We start from the raw sequence: 27,262 nt of genomic DNA on the forward strand, positions 1-27,262 counted from the left end.
CAAAGAGTTGACCTGCATGTGCATGTAACGTGAGCTGCATAACTCATCTCCTTCTACCTTAGGCCATGAACTTATCAATCGCCCACCTATGGACACTTTCTGGCGGTCCATATTCTCCACGACCGCTGGACTAAGTGAGTAAATGTAGGAGGGGATTATGTTGAAAAGTAAATGCGCTAGGTTTTCTAAAACTGCCTCCTTCTACCTTAGGCCACAAACTTATCAATCACCCCTTATATGTGACTAAGAAGTTCAGCTGGCCAATATTTGACTGAGGTTCCTAGTCTGAACACTTAATTATTGAAAATGATCTTTTTGAGTACTGCTTCATTCCTATCATAGTCCTGCAGTGTAATAAGGGGAAATCATGAATGTAGTAATGCAATGAAGAAACATATTGGGAACTATTTCTGGGGTTGAGAAGTAATGCTGAAGGTTGAGTATTTGCTGACATGTCAGGCTAAGCTTAAACTTCATAAGTGGATATGTTAGAAATCAAGGGTAGGGAGTGATCTAGGCCAGCAAATAAAAAAACAAGTAATTTACAGTGGTCATGGAGTCTATTTACTAGCAAAGTGCCAGGGAACTTTCAATGCAATAATTTATGATATGAGGTTTGAATTTACAATAACACAAAAAGATGTTGGCTAGCCAAACTTAAAATTTCAAAAGAAGAACCTGAAATGATCACCAGAATTCTTCTAATGGCAATATTAAAAAATACTTTTGGAAAATGCAACCCTTGCAATTTTTGTCATGACCTTGTATATTTTGTTTTGAAAATTGCCCATGTATATAAAAAAAAGCCTGTTTATGAGCTTGCTTGGGTATGAAGGAAGCTAAATAAGAGCTGTGTTTGTTATATTTCAGTTGAGCTTACTTGGTTTTGTTGAGTAAGATACAGGGTTAATTTCACTTCTTGAAAAGTGCACCGACCAAAGGGTAGACACTGCAATGTTATGCTGATTAGTTACTGCCTTATTTAATATGTTGGCTTTCAGCTGAGTTATTAAAATGTAGTGCAACCTGTCTTTGAGGTTGAGATGTTACCAATTGGATAAGGCATCTTTTTGACTTAGTGGAATTTAATGGATAGCAGCCAAAGAAAGGCACATGGATCAGTGCTAAGATTTTTAAAAACTACTTTCAGGATCTCATGTACTGATATTCTTCTGGTGAATGTGCTCCCATCATGATACTGGGTGAAAATTCTGGTATTTAGACCCCGTGACAAAGCAAGACCACTGTTACATATCCGGGACAGGGTGGTGTGTAACTTGGAGGGGAATCTGCATGTGGAAAAGAAACTGCAGCAGTTCAAGAAGTCAGCACCTTATTAAGGGCAGATAGGAACTTTTTAGTGGTGAAGTTCAAAGCAAAATTATTGACGAAAAGTCAGCAGTTTGAAATAGAAATAAAGTTCAAAAGAGGTCAGCAGGTCGGGCACCATCGGGCAGTTAACATTTTGGGTCCATGATCTTTCATCAGAGTTAGGAAAAGTTAGAAATCCAGCATGTTTTCTATTGTATGATGCATGAAGAGAACAAAGGAATATCTTTGATAGAGATCGAGAGGACTTGTTAGCACAAATGGTGATGATAATTGCAGGAGATGTAAAAATGAGTTGTGCCAAAACAGTTATCCATCTGAAAGGTTAATCTTCTTTCACCCGCATCCTTCCCCTTCCTCCTCTCTTCTTCCACTCACCAACTCCCCACCCCCAAACAAGTATATTTCTAACACTTTTTTGTTGTTCCTGTGCCTGTTTTCAGTTGTTCACAGTTACTGTGAGGAAGTGATCACTAATCTTGTTACTGTGGACCCAGCCAGTTCCCCTCTACCACCACTCTCCTCTATCTAGCGGAATTGTTCCTTACTCTTAATAATTTCTCCCTTGGCTTCTCCCATTTCCTTCAAACTAAAGGTGTAGCCATATGGGTCCCAGCTATGCCTGTCTTTTTGTTAGCTATGTAGAACAGTCCATGTTCCAAGCCTATACTGGTATCCTTTCCCCTCTTTTCCTTCGCTATATCGACAACTGCATTGGCGCTGCTTCCTGCACATATGCTGAGCTCGTTGACTTAATCAACTTTGCCTCCAACTTCCACCCTGCCCTCAAGTTTACCTGGTCCATTTCTGACACCTCCCTTCCCTTCCTTGATCTCTCTGCCTCTATCTCTGGAGACAGCTTATCTGCTGATGTCTACTCTAAGCCCACAGACTCTCACAGCTACCTGGACTATTCCTCTTCCCATCCTGTTACTTGTAAAAATGCCGTTCCTTTCTCTCAATTCCTCTGTCTCCACCGCATCTGCTGTCAGAATGAGGCTTTTCATTCCATGACGAAGGAAATGTCTTCCTTTCTTAAAGAAAGGGGCTTCCCTTCCTCCACCATCAACTCTGCCCTCAAACACATCTCTCCCATTTCACACATAGCTGCTCTCACTTCCCTCCACCCCACTAGGTATAGGGTTCCCCTTGTCCTCACCTACCACCCCACCAGCTTCCGTGTCCAATGTATAATTCTCCGTAACTTCAGCCATCTCCATCTTTCCCTCCCCCCTACTTTATGCTTTCCGCAGGGATCGCTTCCTATGTGACTCCCTTGTACATCCGTCCCCCCCATCCCTTCCCACTGATCTCCCTCCTGGCACTTGTAAGAGGAACAAGTGCTAGACCTACCCTTACACTTCCTTCCTCACCACCATTCAGGGCCCCAGACAGTCCTTCCAGGTGAGGCGACACTTCACCTGCGAGTCTGCTGGTGTGATATACTGTGTCTGGTGCTCCCGGTGTGGCCTTCTATATATCGGTGAGACCTGACACAGACTGAGAGACCGTTTCGCTGAACACCTACGCCCTGTCCGCCTGAAGAAGCAGGATCTCTGAGTGGTCGTGTATTTTAATTCCACGTCCCATTTCCATTCTGATATGTCTATCCATGGCCTCCTCTACTGTCGAGATGAAGCCACACTCAGGTTGGCGGAACAATACCTTATATTCCGTCCATCTTTCTCTGGTGCTCCCCTCCCACTTTCTTTCTTCTAATGCTTTCCGTCCTATGATACTCCCCCTTCTCCAGCCTTGTATCCCTTTCAACAATCAACTTCCCAGCTCTAGACTTCATCCCTCCCCCCCCTCCTGTCTTCTCTTATTATTTCATGTCTCCCCCTTCCCCTCCCACTTTCAAATCTCTCACTATCTCTTTTTTCCATTAGTCCTGACCAAGGGTCTTGACCCAAAATGTCAACGGTACTTCCTATAGATGCTGCCCGGCCTGCTGCATTCCACCTGTATTTTATGTGTGTTGCTTAAAATGTCATGGTACAGGATTGAGAGGAGGTTGTGGGAGAATGTAGCACAGACATAAAACCGAATGTATTTGCAAGATCGATGCATTTATAGGATATTTCTGTGTGAGCTGTTACTATTTCTTATGCAATTCTCTGTAAATTCAATTATTTCTTAGTTTAGGTGATAATCTGTTACAGCAGGTTTAACGGGACAAATATTCCTTTACAGTTTAAGGATAACTCAGAAAATATGTAGCTCGGGAGGTTGATGGTTGGGTTGAGTTGTTCTTTGATCTTGGTGATCCACCTGCAAATGTTATGTCGGTGAGCTATTTACTTATGTGTCCTCTGAATGCTTGGCTTTTATATACTTACCAATCAGTTGATTGGTTGTCATTACAGAAACTTAATTGTGATGTCGGGAGGGGGTCTAATCGCCGATTGGTTGTGTGGTGAACTCTGTGCACCCACTCAATCATAATTGAGTTTATGTAATGACGACCAAACAACTGATAAGTATATAAAAGCCAAGCATTTGGAGAACATATCACAAGTGAACAGCGCATTGATGATGTCTCCTTCTTTGATGACAAATTGTTTGCAAATGGATTGCCAAGGTAGGAGAACAGTTTAAGGAAGTACTGTTACAGTTTTACAACTGGTCAAAAGATATAAAAAGTTAGTAAATTTGAATTAATTCAACACTAGCAGTAAATAATCTTCAATGCGATGGGTGAACATCACGTTCTTAATTGTGAAAGGCAGTTTTTGTATGTTTAGGTTTTAAATGTTCAGTTTTTTCTTTCAGGAGCTATCAAGTTGTGGGTGGAACAAAAAAGAAAAACACAGTTCTTCGCCAAATGTTGTAGCTTTTACGAGAAGGTTTAATCATGTGAGTACAACAAGGGATCTGTGTTATGACATTAAAGGAGAAAGTTCCATAAAATTGATTGCTTCCGAAAATTTGCTTTTAAAAGAAAACAACTACAAAAATGTAGGATGGGCCCATCATCAAAAAAAATTTGCAATTCACTTTCATGTATCAATTCCCCAAATACATTTGTGCGAATATTATAATTTAACACTATATGTAGGTAAACTAAACATTAGCCACTAATTTTCTGAATTGTAAACATAATGATGTTGTATATTAGATTTTTTTCTAATGTTCTCACTTTGTTCTTGATGAATTGTAGCAAGTTCTTAAGCACTTCAAGCTGTTGTGCATTTGTCGTGTTTATGCCTGTGCACTAAGCGATTCAACCAATAATTATGGATTGTTCACAGGGCACACTTGAAATGACCGTCATAGTTTTTCCTTTCTGAAGCAAGTAAAAATGCATTGCCAGATTAATATATTTAAATGAGTAAGACTTATTTTGTCTTTAATTTGTATGTGGAAGCAGAAGCGGATTGTGATACTACGGTTCCTGGGGGAGGGGGAATGGAAGTAAAACAATATCGTTTTTCAAAGGTTTAATGTACTTGAGCACGAAATCTTTTGATCACTGTCTAGTGATTGATCTTTCAAAGATGATTTGTGCACAAGGTGAAAGTTTCAAGAGCACGTGCACAGAGATTGCCCTATATGTACCAGAATCCAGGTCCTTTAAATTTCAAGGGTCAGAGAAAATTGGGCTGCCACTCACAGACTTCGAGCACAAGATGTGTGGCTTGTATTGCCAATAAATAATGGGTCACATATCACATCCTCTGAGAATGTTCACAGGGGCACTTATGAAATGACCATCATAGTTCAATTCAGTTTACTCATTTCTGGAATGTAAACTTTGCCTCATTATCAAATTTGTTGACTCATGCTTCATATCATTTTAATTTTAAGTCATCCATCATTGTGTTCCAGTTTCAAGAATCTGTAGTCAAGAACAATATGTGTGAATTATTAAGATTTTGGGGGCAGAGCATAATCATTGACAGAATTCGTAATCCACTTGTAAACCAGTAATTTTGAAATGTGACTTTTATATGTTATCAAATGAAAGTTATGTATCCTAGAGGATTTAAATTGAGTTGCATTTAAACTTTATATGAAAATAAAAACTTTTTGAATGTTACTACTGCAATTAAGAATTTTAACTTGATTAAAAGGGGCTTGAGAAACAAGTGGCTGAAAGAAGCATGGGGAACAGAAAATGTCCATGGAAGATGAAATCTTGGTGGGTTTGAAAGGAGTGCAAGAAACAGTGCATGGAATAGTTAAAGTGCAAAAGGAAGAGATGTGATTCTATGTAAGAACAATCCTTCTAGTTGCACTCCCCCTGCCATCTTCCTATAGCATGCAAAGTCTTTGCTTCAAATAATTTTGTCAGCTCCTTGGGAATGCCACTTGAGTTTGCTTACACCAACCACCTCTAGCAGTGTTTTCCATTTCAGTTGTGTCTAAACTAATGTTTTATGAAGGGTTTAAAGGTTCCTGTAGAATGAAGGAAACAATGAAGCCCCCCAACCCTTTTCACAAGCAAACAAGAGCACTGACCCCCTCCACCCGCCTCCCTACAAAAGACCCTGATCCAGAGTCCATTAAAACTATAGTCTGTAACTCAGCACTTCGGTATCTGAGACAGGCTCTCCAGCGAGGAAGAGAGTGGTCTGCAACAAGAGTGGAGACCAGCAACTTGCTGTTTTGATTTTACAGTCTTCCAAGCCACTTTTCCAACGTCCCACATTTTGAGGACCGACAGGCTCTCACCCTCCAAAAGTTGGGGGGGGGGGGGTGGTGGTGGGAATCGTTCAAGTACAGAGACCTTCTTTGGACAGTAGCCAATGATTAGCATTCACACCATATGCTATCATGGTTTCATTCTCCCACGATGCTTCAGTCTGTGAATTGGTGATGAACCAGGTCATCCACAGGGCTGTTCTTAAAGGACACACATTTTTCAGGCTGTTCCTGGAGACAGTGAAACCTTAAGCCGCACAGCCAATCCAAAGACCCACTGCTTAGGAAGAGCTGTAGTTGGAACTGTAGATCATGGACCCTGACAGAACCACTACCACCTTGAAAAGAAAGGAAAGACTTAAGATAAGAAGAATAAGCTGTTTCTTGGATGAACTGGAGTAAGTCACCTGGGTTTGGAAAAAAATAGTTCCGCCGTCTCTCAAAGCTCCTTCACCCTCTGAATGTTCTTCATAACTTTGAAATATAATACTGCAGATTTTGGAATTTCCAGCAAAAAATTAAAATGCTGGAGGAATTAAGTGGATCAGAGGCACATATGTGGATGGAAATGGACGGTTAAAGTTTTGGGTTGAGACCCTTCATCTGGACTGAGTAACAGAGGGGAGATAGCTATTATGAAGTGTTGAGGGGAAGGGTGGGACAAGAATTGGCAAGTGATAAGTAGATGCAGATGAGGAAGGATGATAGGTAGATGGAGGAGGGAAAAGTGGAAGAAGTGATCTTTGCTGGGAGGAGACAGGCAGAGATAAAGGGCTGCAGAAAATGAAATCTAATAGGAAAGGAAGATGGAGGATAGAAGGAAATAAGAGATGTGGGGTAAGTAGATTAGAACATTGAGAGTTACACAAACTACAGAATTGGATATTCAACAAATGGATACTCAGTTAAAAGTGTGCGCCAAGCATACTTTGCCCATGGTTTTGTGCAGCATTTTAGACACACGAAGAGAGAGAGCAAGCCTCCTGCATGTGCTATTTTATACTCACGATATTCAACACCAGGCATCCAACCAATGGGAAAAGCAGATACAGTTTCTAAACTAACCAATCACGATGGAAGCAACTTTTGAGCCATGATCCCCACAGGACAGATGCCCAGTCAGATGTTGGGCAGACTACTGTGGACAAAGGTTGGTGACCTCCTGTTTCTGTGAGTTGTCGATATGTTATGGAGTGAGACTTCTGTCTGGCAGGAAGAATAAGATCCAATGGCAACTGCACCCTCCCTCCACTCCCAAGCATTTGATAATTAGTGAGACTGGAGTTTGGGGCCTAATGCCAGGGGGTCCAGTCATGCATTTCAAAACCTGGTGTTGTTTGGTGATTGGCAGGTCCTGTGGTTGATGCTGAGGATTGTGGCCTGAGAGCCTTATCAGAAGTTTGAAGTCAAGGTCCATTGGCTGAAGTCCTGAGTCTGCCAATCTGTGAGTCTGCTGGGATAGCCAAAGGCCCAATGTCTGCAAGTCTGAGTCTGAATCTAAGTCAGTTGGAGACTGGAAGCCGAAGATGACCTGCTCTAGGGTTAGAGGATTGTATTTGTGGGAGGGAGTTACAGGGCTTTGTTGTTTTGTAGTTTGTTGTTTTCTGTTTTGTGTTCTGTGTTGCTCTGCTCTGCAGTTTTGGTGCCAGAATGTGTGGCGACACTTGCAGGCTGTTCCCAGCAACCCCTTGTGTTGGTTGTTAATGCAAATGATGCATTTCATTGTATGTTTCAATGTATACATGATAACTATACTTGAATCTTGGACTTTAGTCCATATATAGACAGCCCTACTTGGCCTTTATCTTCTCCGTTAATTGCATCCTTAAAACTTTCTAGCAAATTTGTCATGTGTGATTGTGTGATTTCTCTTTTTTTTTAATTAGTTTTTTTATACATTTTCTACATAACTACAGATAAAAAAAACTCCAGATCAAAATGAAGAACATTGATACAGTGCAAAAATATACAATAATAATATGATACAATGAAAGATAATTGAGAAAGCACCCAAATTGAAGACATGTAAAATTAGTATCCACCCCAAGCCCCGCAACAAAAAAATTCCAGACTAACCACAACACAATATAGAGAATATAAATCAGGACAATCAAACCCCCAAAACTGTAAATACACTTAGCAACAGAAGATATTAATGCCTACTACCAAAAAAAAGGAGCTGAAAGCAAGGGACCGAAAAAAAAACCTTAGTTAAGAGGAAGGTTATGAAAGCACTCAATAAAAGGTCCCCAGACCTTATGGAACTTTAAGTCCGAATTAAGAACTGAATAATGAATTTTTTCAAGGTCTAAGCAGGGCATAATATCGTTAAGCCATTGAGCATGCGTGGGCGGGGCAACATCTCTCCATATAAGGAGGATTAAATGTCTAGCCAGGAGAGAGGCAAAAGATAATATTCGTCACTTAGTCGAACTCAGACGTAAATCTGTCTCGCCCCAGAAACCGAACAAAGCAATTAAAGGGTTCGGTTCTAGGTGGTGATTCAGAATATATGATAACGTTATAAAGACATCTTTCCAAAATTTCTCCAAGCTAAGACAAAACCAGCACATATGGATGAGAGAGGCCTCGCCCCTTTTGCATTTATCACAAAGTGGACTAATGGTAGGGTAAAATCGAGATAATTTAGATTTAGACATATGGGCTCTATGAACAATCTTAAACTGTAAAAGACAATGGCGAGCACAAAGAGAGGTTGAATTAACCGATTTGAGAATCGAGTCCCAAGTCTCAACAGATAAGGAGGTATTTAAATCATACCATTTTAATTTTATCCACAGGGGCACGTTGTAAGGCTGCTAATTTATCATGAATAAATGATATTAAACCTTTACCTGGTGGATTAATAGAAAGAAATAAGTCCATAACACTTTTCTCAGGCATTTCAGGGAAGTTAGGAATTAAAGGAATAATAAAGTGTCTAATTTGGAGATATCTAAAACAATGAGCATTGGGCAGATTGAACTTAGCAGAGAGCTGTTGAAAAGAAGCGAAGTGATTATCAATAAAAAGATCTTCAAAATGTCTAATGCCCTTCCTATACTAATCCTGGAATGCTGAGTCATACGTAGTAGGTAAAAAAAGGTGATTATGTAAGATGGGGCTAGAAAAGGAAAAACCATGGAAACCATAACATTTCCAAAACTGAGCCCATATACGCAAAGTGTGTCTAACAAGAGGATTAACTATTAATCTGGACAAACTACTAGGGAGTACAGAGCCAAGAAGTGCAGAGATAGATAATTCTTTAGTGGAGCTCAACTCCATTGCCACCCAATTAGGGCACTCGGGTTGGCCATGGAAAAAAGACCAAAAGGTAGCACAACGTATATTGGCTGCCCAATAATATAAACGAAAGTTAGGTAAGGCCATGCCACCCTCTTTTTTAGATTTTTGGAGATAAACTTTATTAATTCTTAGAGCGCTTATTCTTCCACAGATATGACAAAATAATAGAGTCTAAGGAATCAAAAAAAGATTTAGGAATAAAAATTGGGATTGATTGAAATAAGTATAAAAGTTTAGGGAGAACATACATTTTAACATCATTAATATGACCTACCAAAGACATAGATAGAGGTGACCATTGTAACAGACTCTGTTTTATAGTATATGAAAGATTGGCAAAATTTTCACGAAAGAAATCTTTAAACTTTCTTGTGACTGTAATCCCAAGATAAGTAAATTGATTATGGACTACTTTAAAAGGGAGATCACGAAATGTTAATTCTTGTGCTTCTTTATTAATTGGGAAAAGTTCGCTCTTAAGTAAATTAAGTTTATAGCCAGAGAACTGGCTAAACTGGTCAAGAAGTGAAAACATTGGAGGTAAGGATGTAGACAGATTTGAAAGAAAAAGTAATAAGTCATCAGCATAAAGAGAAACTTTATGCTCAACACCCCCTCTCCAAACCCCGGTCAATTCAGGACAATTTCGAAATGCTATCGCCAAAGGTTCTATAGCCAAATCAAAGAGAAAGGGACTTAAAGGGCATCCCTGACGGGTGTCACGTTTGAGGTTAAATAACTGGGATTTCTGAAAATTAGTTAAAACAGAGGCAGTAGGACACAAATACAGCAGTTTGATCCAAGAGATGAAACTTTGACCAAAGCCAAATTTTTCTAAATCTGCAAAAAGGTAGTTCCACTCTATACGATCAAATGCTTTCTCCACATCGAGGGAAATAACACATTCAGGAATCCCAGTTGGAGGTGAGTATAAAATGTTAAATAAACGCCGAATGTTAAAAAAAGGAAGACGGTTTTTAATAAAACCAGTTTGATCATCAGAAATAATAGAGGGAATAACAGTTTCTAATCTATAAGCCAAAACTTTGGCCAAGATTTTAACATCAATATTAAGCAAAGAAATCGACCTATACGAGGAACACTCTGTTGGGTCTTTACCCTTTTTTAATAAAAGAATAATAGATGCCTCATTAAAAGAGGGTGGCAATTTGCCGTAATTAAACGAGTCAGATAATACTGAGAGTAACTGAGGAGAAAGAAGTGAAGAGAATGATTTATAAAATTCTACGGGGAACCCATCAGGTCCAGGAGATTTCCCTGAAGACAATGCAGAAATTGCAAAAGATATTTCTTCTGATGATATAGGCGCATTAAGTTTGGCTTTAGAATCAGATGAAAGTGAAGGAATATTCAGATTATTTAAAAAATGATCAACAGAGATATTGTCGTTCAAAGATTCAGAGGAATAAAGTCGATAATAGAAATTTTTAAATGCGTCATTGATTTCTAAATGATCTGATGTAAAGTCTCCATTCTCCTTCCAGATCTATGTAATATGTTGTTTGGCTTTGGAACGCCTCAGCTGATTGGCTAGAAATTTACCAGATTTGTCACCATGAATATAAAAGTGACTCTTACTTTCAAGAAGTTGGCGTTCGACAGGTTGAGTAGACAGAAGGTTAAATTTAGTTTGAAGTTCTACACGCTTCTTGTATAGTTCAGGATTCTTAGTTTGAGCATACAGTTGATCCAATTCTTTAATGTGATTAATGAGGTCTAATCGATCTGCACAGGACTTTCTATTAAGATTTGCTGTATAGGAGATTATTTGACCCCTCAAATATGTTTTCATGGCATCCCAGACAATCTGGGATGACACTTCAGATGATGTATTGGTGTTAAAGTAAAAGGTTATCTGGTCCTTAATAAATTTTAGAAAATCATCATCCAATAATAAAGTCGAATCAAACTGCCAGTGTTTATTCCTCTGAGGGAGACCAGGAAAATTTAAATACAAGAGTAATTGGGGCATGGTCAGCAATCAGTATACTCTGATAATCACAAGAATAGACAAATGGAATGAGTTGATTATCAAGTAAGAAGTAGTCAATTCTAGTAAAGGTATGGTGAATTTGTGAAAAAAAAGAATAATCTCTCTCAGTAGGATGAAGAAAACGCCATATATCAGAGATACCATAATTAGAGAGGAACGATTGAATAGCTAAGGCAGATTTAGTAGGTGGTCTAGTAACAGAGGATGATTGATCCAAATTAGGATCTAACCAACAATTGAAATCACCACCCAGTATAAGAGAGTATGAGTTTAAGTCTGGTTGTGAGGAGAAAAAAACGTTCAAAAAAATTAACATCATCAAAATTGGGGGCATACAGGTTTACTAATGCAACCTTAGTATTATATAGTTTACCAGAAACAATAATAAAACGGCCATTTGTATCAGATATCTTATTACAGAGTTCAAAAGGAATATTTGAGTCAATAAGGATGGAAAATGCATATTTGAGTTAATAAGGATAGAAAATGCTGACCCGCCCACTTTGACAGAAGCCGGGAGTTATCAAAACAACGAATATGAGTTTCTTGAAGGAAAGCAATGTCAGCTTTGAGTTGGTTAATATGTGAGAAGACCTTCCTTCTTTTAACAGGGTGATTCAATCCCTTTACATTCCAGCTCACAAATTTAAGTGCATTAACCATTATCAATTGTTAGTGCATAGAAGGCAGCAGGCATATAAAAAGTCAAGCAGTACAATAACAGCCTAGGAGCAAAAATGTAAACATAGATTCATAGAATCAAAACAGAAACATGTCCTGAGTAACAAAGGAAAGCAAAAGAAACAGTAGTGTTGGAACTGGAGAATCCACCCTACCCTCACAACCCAAAACTAGACGGATACCAAAAAAAGCAGCTAGCTCTACCAAAAAAATTAACCCAAGTATGACTTCCAGTTCTGTGTCGTTAACAAGAGTTCCGTATAAATACTATAGCAAATGGTAACTAGTTTATGCACTAGAAAACATAATTACAAATATGAACAACTTCAACAGAAGTATAAAACATAATACAAAGAAAATCAGAAGAAATCCAAAACTAACCTACCCGCGAAAAATTATAGAAGATTAAAAGAAAAAAAAGGAGGGAGAAAAGGGGGAAATTATAGATTCGAAGAGAGTACTTATCAACCATTTACAGAAAAAAAAGGCAAAACTTAAACTATGAATCAACCAACAGGGAGGCCTTCAATAAAAACTCCAAACCTCCAAAACAAGTTAGAGTCAATTGTAGATCTCTATAGATAAAGTTATACAAGAATAAAATAGATTACACAAGTACAATCTAAACGTCCGCAGGGAAACATTAAACTCGGATTATCTATTTAGAAAAAATGCACCAAGTCCAGGGAGAGAATGTCTACAGCCCTTAGAGTTTCAATAACTAATGTCTGAATTATTCAAGTAAAGTCTGAGTCTGGAAAAAATAGCTTTACTACTAGAGGTACTTATCCACCATTTTAGAAGGTCAGACCGGTTCTGAAGAAGACGGGATGGCCGGAAGACTTCCAACAAATGCTTCAGCCTCCTTCACTGATTTAAACCACTTATATTCTCCAGTAGTAAGCATAATTCGAAGATCGGCTGGGTTTCGAAGGGAGGGTCTGAGTCCGCGATCAAAAAGCACTTTCATTACACCTTTAAACTCAGCACGTATCTTCAGAACCTGGGGGGCAAAATCCTCCACAAAACAAATGTATTTTGAAAAGCACCTCTGTGGCGTGCCTCCATAATCAAATGGTTTTTCACCTGGTATTGATGAAAGCACAAAATTACCGGCCGTGGGCGGAACCTAGAATTGCACGGGGAACGTAGATCCTGTGTGCCCTTTCAAGCTCAGGTGGAGTTGGAAAAAATTCTTTCCCAAAAATCTCACAGAGAAAATCGGAAAAAAATTTCACGGGGGAGCCCTGTTCGGTGGCCTCTGGCAAACCAAGAATTCATAAATTGCAAAGTTTGCTCCGGTTTTCAAGATCCACCATTTTGGAAAAAAGTTTGCAATTCTTCTCCTCTAGGCTGGAGCAGAGAGAATGACGGAGCAAAAGTTTGGAGCAGCTAAACAATCACCATCTTGCTGGAAGTCCCGTGATTTCTCTTTTTTAACCACATTGAACATGCTTGATTTTTGAAAATCTCGATAACAGATCCCAGCATTTTCCCAGTGATGGATGTACTGCTAGCTAACTTTCTTACCTGCTTTCTGCCCCCACCTTTTTATTGGGCAATTATATTTATAGCTTTCTGGTCCTCTCCTGAATCCAGAGAAACTTGGTAGACAGTAAATTTGTCTGCTATCAATTGGGAGCTGATTCCTTTTACAATTTCTAAAGACACATTGTTTTATAAGCTTATTAGTTGACCAAATGCCTTTTCTCTGAAACTAGGGATTGTTTTAAGTTCTTCTATAATAACCCTTAAAGAAAGATAGCTCTATCTGTCACTTGTACATTGAAACATACAGTGAAATGCATCATTAGCATCAAATGAAATGCGAGGATCGCACTAGTGTCGTCAAGCTTCTGGCACCAAAGGAGCATATCCACAACTCTGTAGTCCTAATGCCTTTAGAATGTGGGCAGAAACCAGAGCACCTGGGGGAAGCCCATCCAGACACTGAGCATGTACCAACTCCTTACAGACAAGATCGGGAACCGAACCTTGGTTTTTCATCTGCTGCTGCATTTGCATTACGCAAGCTGTTACACTTCTGTGCTGCCTAATTGTATATTATTCCTGAAATGTTTTTAGTGTCTTCTATTGTGAAGTCTGATCCATGATAATTTTAGAATCATTGCCATTTCTCTATTTCTCATTGTTAATTTCTCAGTTTCATCCTCTGAAGGTCCATTTTTGCTCCTTTGATTTACTCTAGATGCTTCAACTGTTTTTAAGAATATTATTTGCTAGTTTGTTCCATTTCTTTGCATTTTTTCTTTTTATTGTCATCTTCTGCTTTTTCAAAATGTCCTAATTTTTTGGCTTGCAACTTATGCAACTTTTTATGCCTTTTATTTAAAGTTTGGTACAATCCACAACTTCCCTACTCTGTCATGAATGTTGTGTTGTTCTTGTAGAACTTTTTTTTACTTGAATATCCGTTTTTTGAGATTTATGACTGATTTCTTACACTTTCTAACACTAGTATTCTTTTGTCTCAATCTATTTTCCCAATGTACTTGAGCAAACTTTGTCCTCATGTTATCTAATTCTATTCATTTAGATTTATAGTACAGTCAGCCCTCATTATCTGCGAGGGATTGGTTCTGGGACCCCTCGTGGAAACCAAAAAACGCGGATGCTCAAGTCCCTTATTCAACCTGTTTTAGTGAGGTGGACTTTAGGACCCAGTGGAACCCTGGACCTTATTTAACCTGTCTCAGAGTGGTGGTCTTTAGGACCTGGTGGAGCTCTGAATCCGCACTGTTTCTGTTCACAAAAATAATCATGATTGAAAATAAAGTGGAAATAATAAAGTGATTGGAAAGAGGTGAAACACCATTGGTCATTGGAAAAACGTTAGGGTACAGTTGGTCAACGACTGGAACAATTTTAAAGGATAAAGTGAGAAAGGCCCTGCCCCAATGAAAGCTACAATTACTACTAAGCAACGCAGTGGTTTAATTATTGAAATACATATCTTTCCATGCATATAAAACATTTAAGAAATGTAAAATATATACTATTTTCTAAGAGAAACGTTTGACTGACACTAAATACTCCTGGATGTAGCTGTTCTGACTTACTTAGTAAGAGAACTACTGATTTTTTTCAATCCTGATCCACGAGAACCTACGCACATCCTCCTGTATACTTAAAATCATCTCTACATTACTTATAATACCTAATACTATGTAGATGCTATGTAAATAGTTGTTTTACTGCATTGTTTAGGGAATAATGACAAGAAAAAAAAAGTCTGTACATGCTCGAAGAACGAATGCTGGAAGAGCACTTCCGGGTTTTCTCGATTCGTGGTTGGTTGAATTCGCGCATGCAGAACTTACGGATAAGGAGGGCCAACTGTAGTTTCAGACTCAAGTTTTTTTTACCCACAAGATGAATTTAAACATCTGCTATGCCACTTTCACTATTTTCAATTAGATCATTTGCAATGAGATCATTATGAAATCTAAACATCAGGACTTAAATAGACAGTATCTTGACTGATTCCTTAAAGTATCCTGAGTGTATCTGAATACACTTTGGACTCATGCTAGAGACTGCTGCTGCCAATTTCATTTGTCCTGAACTTTAGAATCCATAACCAGTGAGAGAATCTGTTGATCCTCTTGTCCACTCCAATGTGTGCTACGGAGTGTATCTGCTGTGCCTGATAAGGAAACTATGTCATTGGAGCTACTAGTCATTGAGAGTTCCATATCTCCATGCTCAATCACTGTTTAATCTCCCACCATTCTTAACTCAGAACCACTTTTCTTTGTTAGAGCTTTGAGCTTGTATCTCTTTAATATCTTAAGGTTTGTCTCTGATATAAAGTTAAACTTTGTCTCCATAATTTCAGTTACTGGGTTCAACAACTGAACCCAATCCTTTTGCTTTTTTTTACACCTTTTATTTCTTTAGTCCCTTTCCATGCTGCCTTTGTTTTTTGCAATTTCATCCCCAAATTCATTTCCATGGTTTTATTTGTAGTCATTTTGTAGTGGCTTTTACGTTGTTAAATATTCCGGAGTCCCTGTACTAGTTGCCATTCTTGATTCAGGTTCCTACGCCCATAAGACATTTCTTTTCCTGACGCATGCACTTCAGTTTCAGAAACACTGTCCCAACCAACCACTAGAATTTCTCTCCCAAATTGCTGAAGAGCCATCTGTACAGAATGAGATCTGGGTTCAATAGAGGTATTTCTTTGTAATAATTTGCATCTTCATGGCATACAACATTATTATTCCTGATCAGTTATGATCATCATACTCCTTCATGTCCAACAGTAACAGTGTAACTGAATTCACTGGACTCATTCACTGACTGTGATGATTTTAGGTTCTCTCAAGAACAGTAGACCATTTGGACCACTGAGCTGCTGTTGCTTGAAGGGCCTTATTCATTGTCAGAAAGGTGTGTACTGAGTGTGGACATTCAACATTCAAAACTTGATCAAGCACAACACTAGAAACAGCCATGACTGTCAGAAATGTGCACCATATGCACATTAGCAGATCTTATTCTGTAGTATTTTGCACCTTCGGCAATAGTATCAGTCATACATATTAGCTTAGCTTCTGTATCCAATCAGAATTCATCACATTCATTTTCAATTAGTAAATTAATATTTAAACTCTGGTTTTTGCTTTATCAAGACAAACAGGGGCTGTGGGACAGAAAATTGAACTTATTGTTGAGCTTGTTTCTGTGGTCCATCTTGTTTCCTATGCCAATAACTTCTAGCCCATTGTCCTCTTTTATCATAAGAGTGACATTTTGTTTTAGGGGGTTGTTTAGACAGGGGTTGCCATGGTGCACACAGTGAATTTCAGTCCCACTTTTTCTGTTAATGAGAGGCTATTGACACACCTGCAGTAGCTGTGGCTGTTGACTAGCAAACAATGACTGCTAACCCATGGTCGGTGGCTGTTGATCAACAGATAACAGACCCAACTGTAATGATCTTATTTGGATTTCAAGATATCGTTCTATTTGATTGGCAGCTTGCTCAATATATGGACACTAACTTCACTCCAATTCATTTCTGTCAGCTTCACCATTTTGGCAATACTTGATTTCAAGACATCCATAAAAGTTCACTTCAATGGACCATATATAGAGTCCACTGTTATCTTCATTTATTCTCGGAACTCCTTTGTAATTTAACCAATCTGTCAGATAGCCCTCCTCTTATTTAGAAACATCCTCAGAAATCTTTTGCTTGCAATCAATCACTTTCTTCTAATCAATCTATTGGGGTCTACTCTTCAAACCACTTCTTAATGGCATCCCAACCACCTTGTATATTTTGTTTGTCAACTCTATGTTGTTGTCACCTCTACAAATCAACTCTCTGATTTGCTGAGAAGACAACATGTTACACAAAATTTGAATGCCATCATATGGATGTAATTTGTATTGTTCTCAATAAGTTGAAGTTCAGCCCAGGTTCTTAAACTTTTTTTTTAGGATGTGGAACTTCTTTTGACCATTTATCAATAGTCTCTTGTTGAGGTGGTTGATGCAAAACCTTTTATAGGTTCCATCTTCATTCCTGTGTGTCTTCACTTCCTTGGTCTTCATTGGTGCAAGTTGTGACATTGATGCCAATCCTATTGTTTATCACTGCCATCCTCACTTGAGTTGCTGAAACTCACTGTGGATTTCAGATCAAGTTCATGCCATAATTCCTTAGAGTTCAGATGGTGGCTTTGTTTCAGCAGATTGGGTGTTTCCCAAGATGGAGTGTCACTGGCAGAACCACCCACTTGAGGTCCTTGCTGGGTTCTCTGAAACTGCTGTAATTTACTTTAATTTGATTATACTTTTATTTTTACTCGTTCAGTTAATGCAAAGATTTGCTCTTTTGGCTTATTTCTGCTCCTGTCATACTGTTTTTGTGGTTTATCACAGTTTTCCTTTTCCTTTTCCACACTTGTTTCATTAGCTCATCACGTATCTGACTTTCAAACTGAGAATGTGTTGGTTTCTTTAACTGCGATAAGATGGTTAAAGTCCACCCAGTTTTCCTCTTTCCATCAAACATTTTTTGGATCTTATCCCACGTCTTCGTAATATAGTACTGCAGCTATGTTTCATGGGACTGTATATTTGGAATGCTATTGATTTGCAAATGATAGGGTTTTCTTATTGAATTGTATTCTTAAAAAAAAAGGAGGGGTGGGGTGTGTGTGTGTGTGTGTGTTCTTTTTAAACACCACATTACAATTGGAAGGTTTCTTAGGTGTTTCACCAGTGAGTATAAACATAATTTGATTAAGATTTTAATTTCAGTGGAGGTCTGGCTTTTCCAGAATAGCACAGTAAAGTATAATAGACTTTTCCTTTACTTTTAAATTTCCATTAGATAGTGTATTGAAGCAAGGACTAGGCAATTTCTTGGACAATCAGAAAAATAAGGAGCAAAGCCTTACCTCCTATTAAATATACAGTTGACCCTCCTAATCCGCGAGGGATTGGTTCCGGGACCCCTTGCAGATACCAAAATTCGCGGATACTCAAGTCCCTTATTCAACCAGTCTCAAAACGGTGGACCTTAGGTCCCAGTGGAACCCCAGACCTTATTTAACCTGTCTCAGTGCGGTGAACATTTGGACCCGGCGGTAGAGCTCTGAATCCGCAGTGTTTCTGTTCATGAAAATAATCACAATTGAAAATAAAGCGGAAATAATAAAGCGATCAGAAAGAGGTGAAATGACATCGGTCATTGGAAAAGTGTTAGGCTACATTGGTCAATGATCAGAACAATTTTAAAGGATAAAGTGAGAAAGACTGTGCTCTGATGAAAGCTACAATTATTACTAGGCAACGCAGTGGCTTAATTATTGGGTTTTGGGGTTTTGATCCTCCATATCAACCTGGCACAGTGGAGAGCGAGCTCAGGAGCGGTCTGTCACTGGATTGAACTCAGGATCTTCCATTCTCAAGCCTGGTGCTGAAACATACGTTCTTAAGTGTTTTATATGCATAGAAAAGTAAAATATACACTATATACTAAGACAAACGTTTGACTAACTGATGCTAATCCCGATCCATGATAACCCACTCACATCCTCCCGTATACTTTAAATCATCTCTAGATTACTTATAATACCTAATACAATGTAAATGCTATATAAAATAGTTGTCATGCTGTATTGTTTAGGGAATAATGACAAGAAAAAAAGTCTCTACATGCTCGAACAACAAGTGCCGGAAGAGCACTTCCAGGTTTTCGCGATTCGCGGTTGGTTGAATTCGTGCATGTGGAATTCACGAATAAGGAGGGCCGACTGTACATACTGAAACTTTCCACCTTTTTGGGTGGAAATTTCGAAATCCTTAAATCTTCAACCATTTGCTGACCACACTAAAGCTGTTAGATCCTGATGGTTTTGTGATTCTGGGTTCTTTTGAAGTCAAGAATGAGGCATAAATCTTGTTGCTTATGATTGTTTTATTAAGCGTTCAAGAACAAAGAGCACAAGGGGAAAATAAGATAACCAAGTAAAAGCAGTCTGGTGGCCCTGGGGAAAAACAAAAACAAAAGAGAAAAAGAAGGACAGAATAAAACAAGGTAGTCTTGTCCTCTTATACCTGACTGCTGATAAGACACATATTCCATTCAAATTTGGCTGCTTAAATCAATCAATAAGATAGCCTCTATTCAAATTATGCGATACTCACCACTGAAACTAAGAAGTTTCAAGAAAGATACAAAAGCAACTGCAGGCACTTAAAAAATTAAGTTACATGTACCTTATATAAATGATGTTATAAAAATACAAACAGGCATAAAAAAGTTAAAGTCCTGCAGAGGCATTTTAAAAATTAACTGTTTCAGTTTGGCTGCAGCAGTAAAATGTTAGTCTTCCAGAAATTTATTCGGTCATCAATAGTACGGAAGTTAATGTTGTTCAAGAGAACTCAATTCAACACTTAGCATTGCTGCATTTTAACTAACCAAAACAAAATATGGCATAATGGGATGCTTCTTATATTGTCAGGCCATGATGGAGAATTCTTCCAGCTGTGAGTATTTCTTGAACATTGATTTCATATAGAACCATAGAACACTACGGCACAGTACAGGCCCTTCAGCCCTCCATGTTGTGCCGACCCATATAATCCTTAAAAAAAAGTACTAAACCCACACTACCCCATAACCCTCCATTTTTCTTTCATCCATGTGCCTGTCCAAGAGGTTCTTAAATACCCCTAATGTTTTAGCCTCCACTACCATCCCTGGCAAGTCATTCCAGGCACTCACAACCCTCTGTGTAAAAAAAAAACTTACCCATGATGTCTCCCCTAAACTTCCCTCCCTTAATTTTGTACATATGCCCTCTTGTGTTTGCTATTGGTGCCCTGGGAAACAGGTACTGACTATCCACCCTATCTATGCCCTGTAGAGCTCCTATCAAGACCTCTCTCATTCTTCTACACTCCAAAGAGAAAAGTCCCAGCTCTGCTAACCTTGCTTCATATGACTTGTTCTCCAAACCAGGCAACATCCTGGTAAATCTCCTCTGCATCCTCTCCATAGCTTCCACATCCTTCCTATAATGAGGTGACCAGAATTGAACACAATACTCTAATTGCGGTCTCACCAGAGGTTTGTAGAGTTGCAACATGACCTCTCTTGAACTTAATCCTCCTATTAATGAAGCCTAGCATCCCATAGGCCTTCTTAACCACCCTAACAACCTGTGCAGCGACCTTGAGGGATGTATGGACAAAGTCCCTTTGTTCATCCACATTCTTAAGTAATTGACCATTAACCCTGTATTCAGTCTTCTGGTTTGTCCTTCCAAAATGCGTCACCTCACACTTGTCTGGATTGTACTCCATCTGCCATTTTTCTGCCCAACTCTGCAGCTTGCCTATATCCTCTTGTAACCTTCAACAACCTACAGCTCCATCCACAACTCCTCCAGCCTTTGTGTCATCCGCAAACTTACCCATCCTTCCGCCTCTACATCCAGGTCATTTATAAAAATCACAAATAGCAGGGGTCCCAGGACAGATCCCTGTGGCACTCCACTAGTCACCGACCTCCAGGCAGAATACTTTCCTTCCACTACTACCCTCTGCTTTCTTCCTTTAAGCCAATTTTTTTATCCAAACAGCCAAGGTTCCACTTATCCCATGCCTCATGACTTTCTGGATGAGTCTCTCATGAGGGACCTTGTCAAATGCTTTGCTAAAGTCCATGTAGACCATATCCATTGCCCTACCCTCATCAATTTCTTTTGTTACTTCTTCAAAAAACTCAATCAGGCTCGTGAGGCACAATCTTCCCTTCACAAAGCCATGTTGACTATCCATGAATAGACTGTACTTCTCCAAATGCTCGTAGATCCTATCCTTAAGAATCCTTTCCAGTAGTTTGCAGACCATCGGCGTAAGACTGACCATTCTATAGTTCCCAGGTTTCTCCCTGTTACCTTTTTTAAACAAGGGAACTACATTTGCCATTCTCCAGTCCTCTGGCCCTTCCCCTGTAGCCAAAGAGGATTCAAAGAAGTTCTAATATATAGAATATATATATATATATAGAAGTTCTAATTCAGAATTAACCATCATATGCTAAATCAGAAATGATTATTGATGTAAAGTCAGTTGGTTCAACCTTTCATAGTATTCAAGTGCCAAATTCAGTTAATTACAACAATAAAGTAACAAACTGGTTTGTTACCGTTGTTTTGGCATACATTTTTATTTAGTCTTTGGAAGCACTGATCCAACACCCATATTTAATTTGTACGTGACCTATCAATGGTGTCAACAGAGCTCTACCAAGAGGCAGTTCTCGGAGGTCGGCGACAATTATTTAAAAAGGGAGCTTTGAGAGCATTTGTCCATTGTACATGGCCTATCAGTGGCATCAACAGAGCTCTATGAACTGGATTACAGGCACTGAGCATGGGTCCATGGTGCAGAACGGGAAGAAAGAGAAGAGGGAAGAGGTAGTGATAGGAGACTCGATAGTGAGGGGAACAGACAGGAGATTCTGTGGACGTGAATGGGACACCCAGCTGCTGCATTGCCTCTCAGGTGCCAGGGTCAGGCATGTCTCAGATCGTATGCACAACATTTTGAAGAGGGAGGGGCAGCAGCAAGATCTCTTGGTACATATTGGTACCAATGAGGTAGGAAGGAAAAGAAATGAGGTCCTGAAAAGAGAATTTAGAGAGCTAGGTAGAAAACTGAGAAGCAGAGCCTCCCAGGCTATAATTTCTGGATTGCTGCCTGTGCCATGCGGCGGTGAGGGTAAAAACAGGATGATTTGGCAGATAAATGAGTGGCTGAGAAGCTGGTGCAGGGGGCAGGGCTTCAGGTTCTTGGATAATGGGGAGGTCTGACCTGTTCAAAAGTGACAGGTTGCACCTGAACCCAAGGGGGACCAATATTCTCACAGGCAGGTTCGTTAGAGCTGTTAGGGTTTAAAACTAACTTGGCGAGGGGGTGGGGTGTGGTGGGAACCGGAGTAAAGGGACTCAGGAAGGATGGATGGTAAAAAAGTAAAGTGAGCATGTAGTCAGATCGTCAGGAAAGGCAGGCAGGTGATGGGGCTTAGTTGCAGCCAGCAGGCTGAGTATCAAATCATTAGGGATGCAGAATCAAAAAGGATAGCAAATATGGTACTCAAGGTGTTGTGTCTAAATGCATGTAGTATAAGAAATAAAGTAGATCTTGTTGCAATATTCAGATTGCCATGTAGGATGTTGTAGCCATCACTGAATCGTGGCTGAAGGATGGTTGTAATTGGGAGCTGAATGTCCAAGGTTACACATTATATCGGAGGGCTGGGAAAGTAGGCAGAAGGTGTTATATGGCTCTACCAGGAAAGAATAGTATCAAATCAATAGAAAGATGTGACATAGGATTGGAAGATGTTGAATCCTTGTGGGTTGAGTTAAGAAACTGCAAGGGTAAAAGGACATTGTTGGCAGTTACAGTGGCGTGCAAAAGTTTGGGCACCCCGGTCAAAATTTCTCTTACTGTGAATAGCTAAGCAAATAAAAGATGACCTGATTTCCAAAAGGCATAAAGTTAAAGATGACACATTTCTTTAATATTTTAAGCAAGATTATTTTTTTTCCAACTTTTACAGTTTCAAAATAACAAAAAAGGAAAAGGGCCCGAAGCAAAAGATTGGGCACCCTGCATGGTCAGTACTTAGTAACACCCCGTTTGGCAAGTATCACAACTTGTTAATGCTTTCTGTAGCCAGCTAAGAGTCTTTCAATTCTTGTTTGGGGGAATTTTCACTCATTCTTCCTTGCAAAAGGTTTCTAGTTCTGTGAGATTCTTGGGCCATCTTGCATGCACTGCTCTTTTGAGGTCTATCCACAGATTTTTGATGATGTTTAGGTCGGGGGACTGTGAGGGCCATGGCAAAACCTTCAGCTTGCATCTCTTGAGGTAGTTGATTGTGGATTTTGAGGTGTGTTTAGGATTATTATCCTGTTTTAGAAGCCATCCTCTTTTCATTTTCAGCTTTTTTACAGATGGTGTGATGTTTGCTTCCAGAATTTGCTGGTATTTAATTGAATTCATTTCTCCCTCTACCAGTGAAATGTTCCCCATGCCACTGGCTGCAACACAAGCCCAAAGCATGGTTGCTTAACAGTTGGAGAAGTGTTCTTTTCATGAAATTCTGCACCCTTTTTTCTCCAAACATACCTTTGCTCATTGTGGCCAAAAAGTGATATTTTAACTCCATCAGTCCACAGGACTTGTTTCCAAAATGCATCAGGGTTGTTTAGATGTTCCTTTGCAAACATCTGATGCTGATTTTTGTGGTGAGGATGCAGGAAAGGTTTTCTTCTAATAACTGTTCCTTGAAGGTTATATTTGTGCAGGTGTCGCTGCACAGTAGAACAGTGCACCACCACTCCAGAGTCTGCTAAATCTGCCTGAAGGTCTTTTGCAATCAAACAGGGGTTTTGATTTGCCTTTCGAGCAATCCTATGAGCAGTTCTCTCAGAAAGTTTTCTTGGTCTTCTAGACCTCAACTTGACCTCCACCATTCCTGCTAACTGCCATTTCTTAATTACATTACGGATTGAGGAAATGGCTACCTGACAACGCTTTGTTATCTTCTTATAGCCTTCTCCTGCTTTGTGGGCATCACTTATTTTAATTTTCAGAGTGTTAGGTAGCTACTTAGAGGAGCCCATGGCTGCTGATTGTTGGGACAAGGTTTAAAGAGTCAGGGTATTTATAAAGCTTTGAAATTTGCATCACCTGGCCTTTCCTAATGATGACTCTGAACAGGCCATAGCCCTAACAAGCTAATTAAAGTCTGAGACCTTGGTAAAAGTTATCTGAGAGTTCAGATCTCTTGGGGTGCCCAAACTTTTGCATGGTGCTCCTTTCCTTTTACTCTAAAATTGTACAAAACAAAATTAATATGCTAATCTTGCTTAAAATGTTGAAAATAATGTTTCATCTTTAACTTTATGACTTTTGGAGAAAAATTCATCTTCTACTCACTTACTATTCAAAGTAACAGAAATTTTGACCAGGCGTGCCCAAACTTTTGCATGCCACTGTATATGCAGGCTTCCCAACAGTGGCTGGGAGGTGGACCAAAAGTTACAACAGAAAATAGAAAAGGTGAGTCAAAAGGGCAATGTTATGATAGCCATGGGAGATTTTAAAATGCAGGTTGATTTGGATAATCAAGTTGATAATGGATCTCAAGAGGGCGAGTTTGTTGTATGCCTAAGAGATAGCTTTTTAGAGCAGTTTCTCATTGAGCCTACTAGGGGATCAGCTATATTGGATTGGGTGTTATGTAATGAACTGGAGGCAATTAGGAGCATAAGATAAAAGAACCCTTAGGAACCAGTGATCACAATATGAAATTTGATAGGGAGAAAGTAAAGTCAGATGTAGTAGTATTTCAGTGGAGTAAGGGAAATTACAGTGGTATGAGAGAGGAGTTGGCCAAAGTAAATTGGAAGGAGCTGTTGGCAGGGATGTCAGCAGAGCAGCAATGGCGTGCGTTTCTGGGAAAAATGTGGAAGGTGCAGGACATGTGTATTCCAAAACTGAAGAAATACTCCAATAGTAAAATAGTACAACCGTGGCTGATAAGGGAAGTCAAAGCTATTGTAAAATCAAAAGAAAGGGCTTAGTGGGAAGATAGAGGATTGGAAAGTTTTTAAAAACCTACAGAGAGCAATTTAAAAAATCATTAGAAGCGAAAAGATGAAATATGAAAGAAAGCTAGCAAATAATATCAAAGAGAATAGAAGAAGCTTTTAAAAGTGATTTCAAAGTAAAAGAAATGAGTGGATATAGGACTGCTAGAAAATGAGGCAGAAAAAATAATAACAGAGGGCAAGGAAATGACGAGTATTTTGTATCAGTCTTCACTGTGGAAGGCACTAGCAGTATGCCTGATGTTGTAGTGTGTGAAGGAAGAGAAGTGGGTGCAGTTACTGTTAGAAGGGAGAAGGTGCTCAAAAAGCTGAAAGATATAGAAGAATCTGAGTTGCCCAGACCAGAGGAACTGCACTCTAGGGTTCTGAAAGAGGTAGCGTTAAAGACTGTGTTGGCATTAGAAATGATTTTCAAAAGTCACTGGACCCTGCCATGGTGGTGAGAACTGGAAAATTGCGAATGTTATTTCACTCTTTAAGAAAGAAGAAAGGCAGCAGAGAGGAAATTACAGACCAGTTAGCCTGACCTCAGTCATTGGGAAGATGTTAGAGTCAGTTGTTCAGAATGAGGTGATGGAGTACATGGTAATACAGGACAAGATAGTACAAAGTCAACATGGTTTCCTTCAGGGAAAATCCTGCCTGACGGACCTGTTGGAATTCTTTGAGGAGTTTACAAGTAGAATAGATAAAGGGGATGCAGTGGATGTTGGATTTTCAGAAGGCCTTTGACAGGGTTCCACACATGAGGCTGCTTACCAAGTTAAGAGCCCCATGGTATGACAAGAAAGTTACTAACATGGTTAGAGCATTGGTTGATTGGTAGGAGGCAACAAGTGGGAATAAAAGGATATTTTTCTGGTTGGCTGCCAGTGGCTAGTGGTGTTCCGCAGGTTTCAGTGTTGAGACCACTTCTTTTTATGCTGCATATAAATGATTTAGATGATAGAATAGATGGCTTTGTTGCCAAGTTTTCTGATGATACGAAGATTGGTGGAGGGGCAGGCAGTGTTGAGGAAACAAGTAAGATACAGAAGGACTTGGACAGATTAGGAGAATGGGCAAGAAAGTGACAAATGAAATACAATATTGGAAAATGCATGGTCATGCATTTTGGTTGTAGGAACAAATGTACGGACTATTTTCTAAAAGGGGAGAAAATCCAGGAATCTGAGATGCAGAGGGACTTGGGAATCTTTGTGCAAAACACCCTGAAGGTTAACTTGCAGGTTGAGTTGGTGGTGAGGACGGCAAATACCATGTTAGCATTCATTTCGAGAGGTCTAGAATACAAGAGCAAGGATGTGACGCTGAGGCTTCATAAAGCACTGGTGAGTCCTCACCTTCAGTATTGTGAACAGTTTTGGGCCCCTCATCTTAGAAAAGATGTGCTGGTATTGGAGAAGGTCCCGACGAGGTTCACAGAGTTGATTCCAGGAATGAAAGGGTTATCATATGAGGAACATTTGATAGCTCTAGGTCTGTACTCATGGGAAATCAAAAGGATGAGGGGGGATCTCATTTAATTTTTCGAATGTTGAAAGGCCTAGACAGAGTAGATGTGGAAAGGATGTTTCCTATGGTGGAAGAGTCTAGGACAAGAGGGCACAGCCTCAGGATAGAGGGGCGCCCTTTCAAAACAGTTGCGGAGAAATTTCTTTAGCCGAAGGGTGGTGAATTTGTGAAATTTGTTGCCACGTGCAGCTATGGAGGCCAAGTCGTTGGGTGTATTTTAAGCAGAGATTGATAGGTTCTTGATTGGTCATGGCATCGAAGGTTACGGGGAGAAGGCTAGGAACCGGGGTTGAGGAGGAGACAAAAAAAAAGGATTAGCCATGATTGAATGGTGGAGCAGACTCGATGGGCCAGATGGCCTAATTCTTCTCCCATGCCTTATGGTCTTAATTTTCAGCTCTAATTTGGTAAGCTCTTTGATTATAGTGTCATAGATTTGTACAGCAGAGATAGGTCCTTCAGCCCGCCTTTCTTTCCCCATCTGTACTAATCCCATTTACCTGCATTAAATCTTTATCCTTCTTGGCCATGCCAGTGCAAGTGGTTGTCAAAATATCTCTTAAGCAGTGCTTGTACTCAATTCTATCACTTT

The 27,262-nt window shown here is 39.5% G+C and overlaps 1 protein-coding gene across 7 annotated transcripts in view; it reads left to right on the top strand.

Annotated features, from left to right (window-relative positions):
* The window catches only part of ralgps2 (Ral GEF with PH domain and SH3 binding motif 2), a 542,667-nt gene that overhangs the window by 155,634 nt on the left and 359,771 nt on the right, over positions 1-27,262 (top strand). For 5 of the 7 annotated variants that reach the window (XR_009514828.1, XR_009514826.1, XM_059984874.1 and 2 more), the window contains exons 6-7: positions 4,102-4,185; positions 23,097-23,153. Coding sequence is in view for 3 of the 7 variants with exons in the window: in XM_059984874.1 (XP_059840857.1) it covers positions 4,102-4,185; positions 23,097-23,153 (141 nt within the window). In the remaining 4 variants the exon portion in view is untranslated. The remainder of the gene's footprint in view (positions 1-4,101; positions 4,186-23,096; positions 23,154-27,262) is intronic. The other 2 variants (XR_009514829.1, XR_009514827.1) reach the window with 1 other exon arrangement.

Source organism: Hypanus sabinus, chromosome 11 (genome assembly GCF_030144855.1).
Source record: "Hypanus sabinus isolate sHypSab1 chromosome 11, sHypSab1.hap1, whole genome shotgun sequence".
NCBI lineage: Eukaryota > Metazoa > Chordata > Chondrichthyes > Myliobatiformes > Dasyatidae > Hypanus > Hypanus sabinus.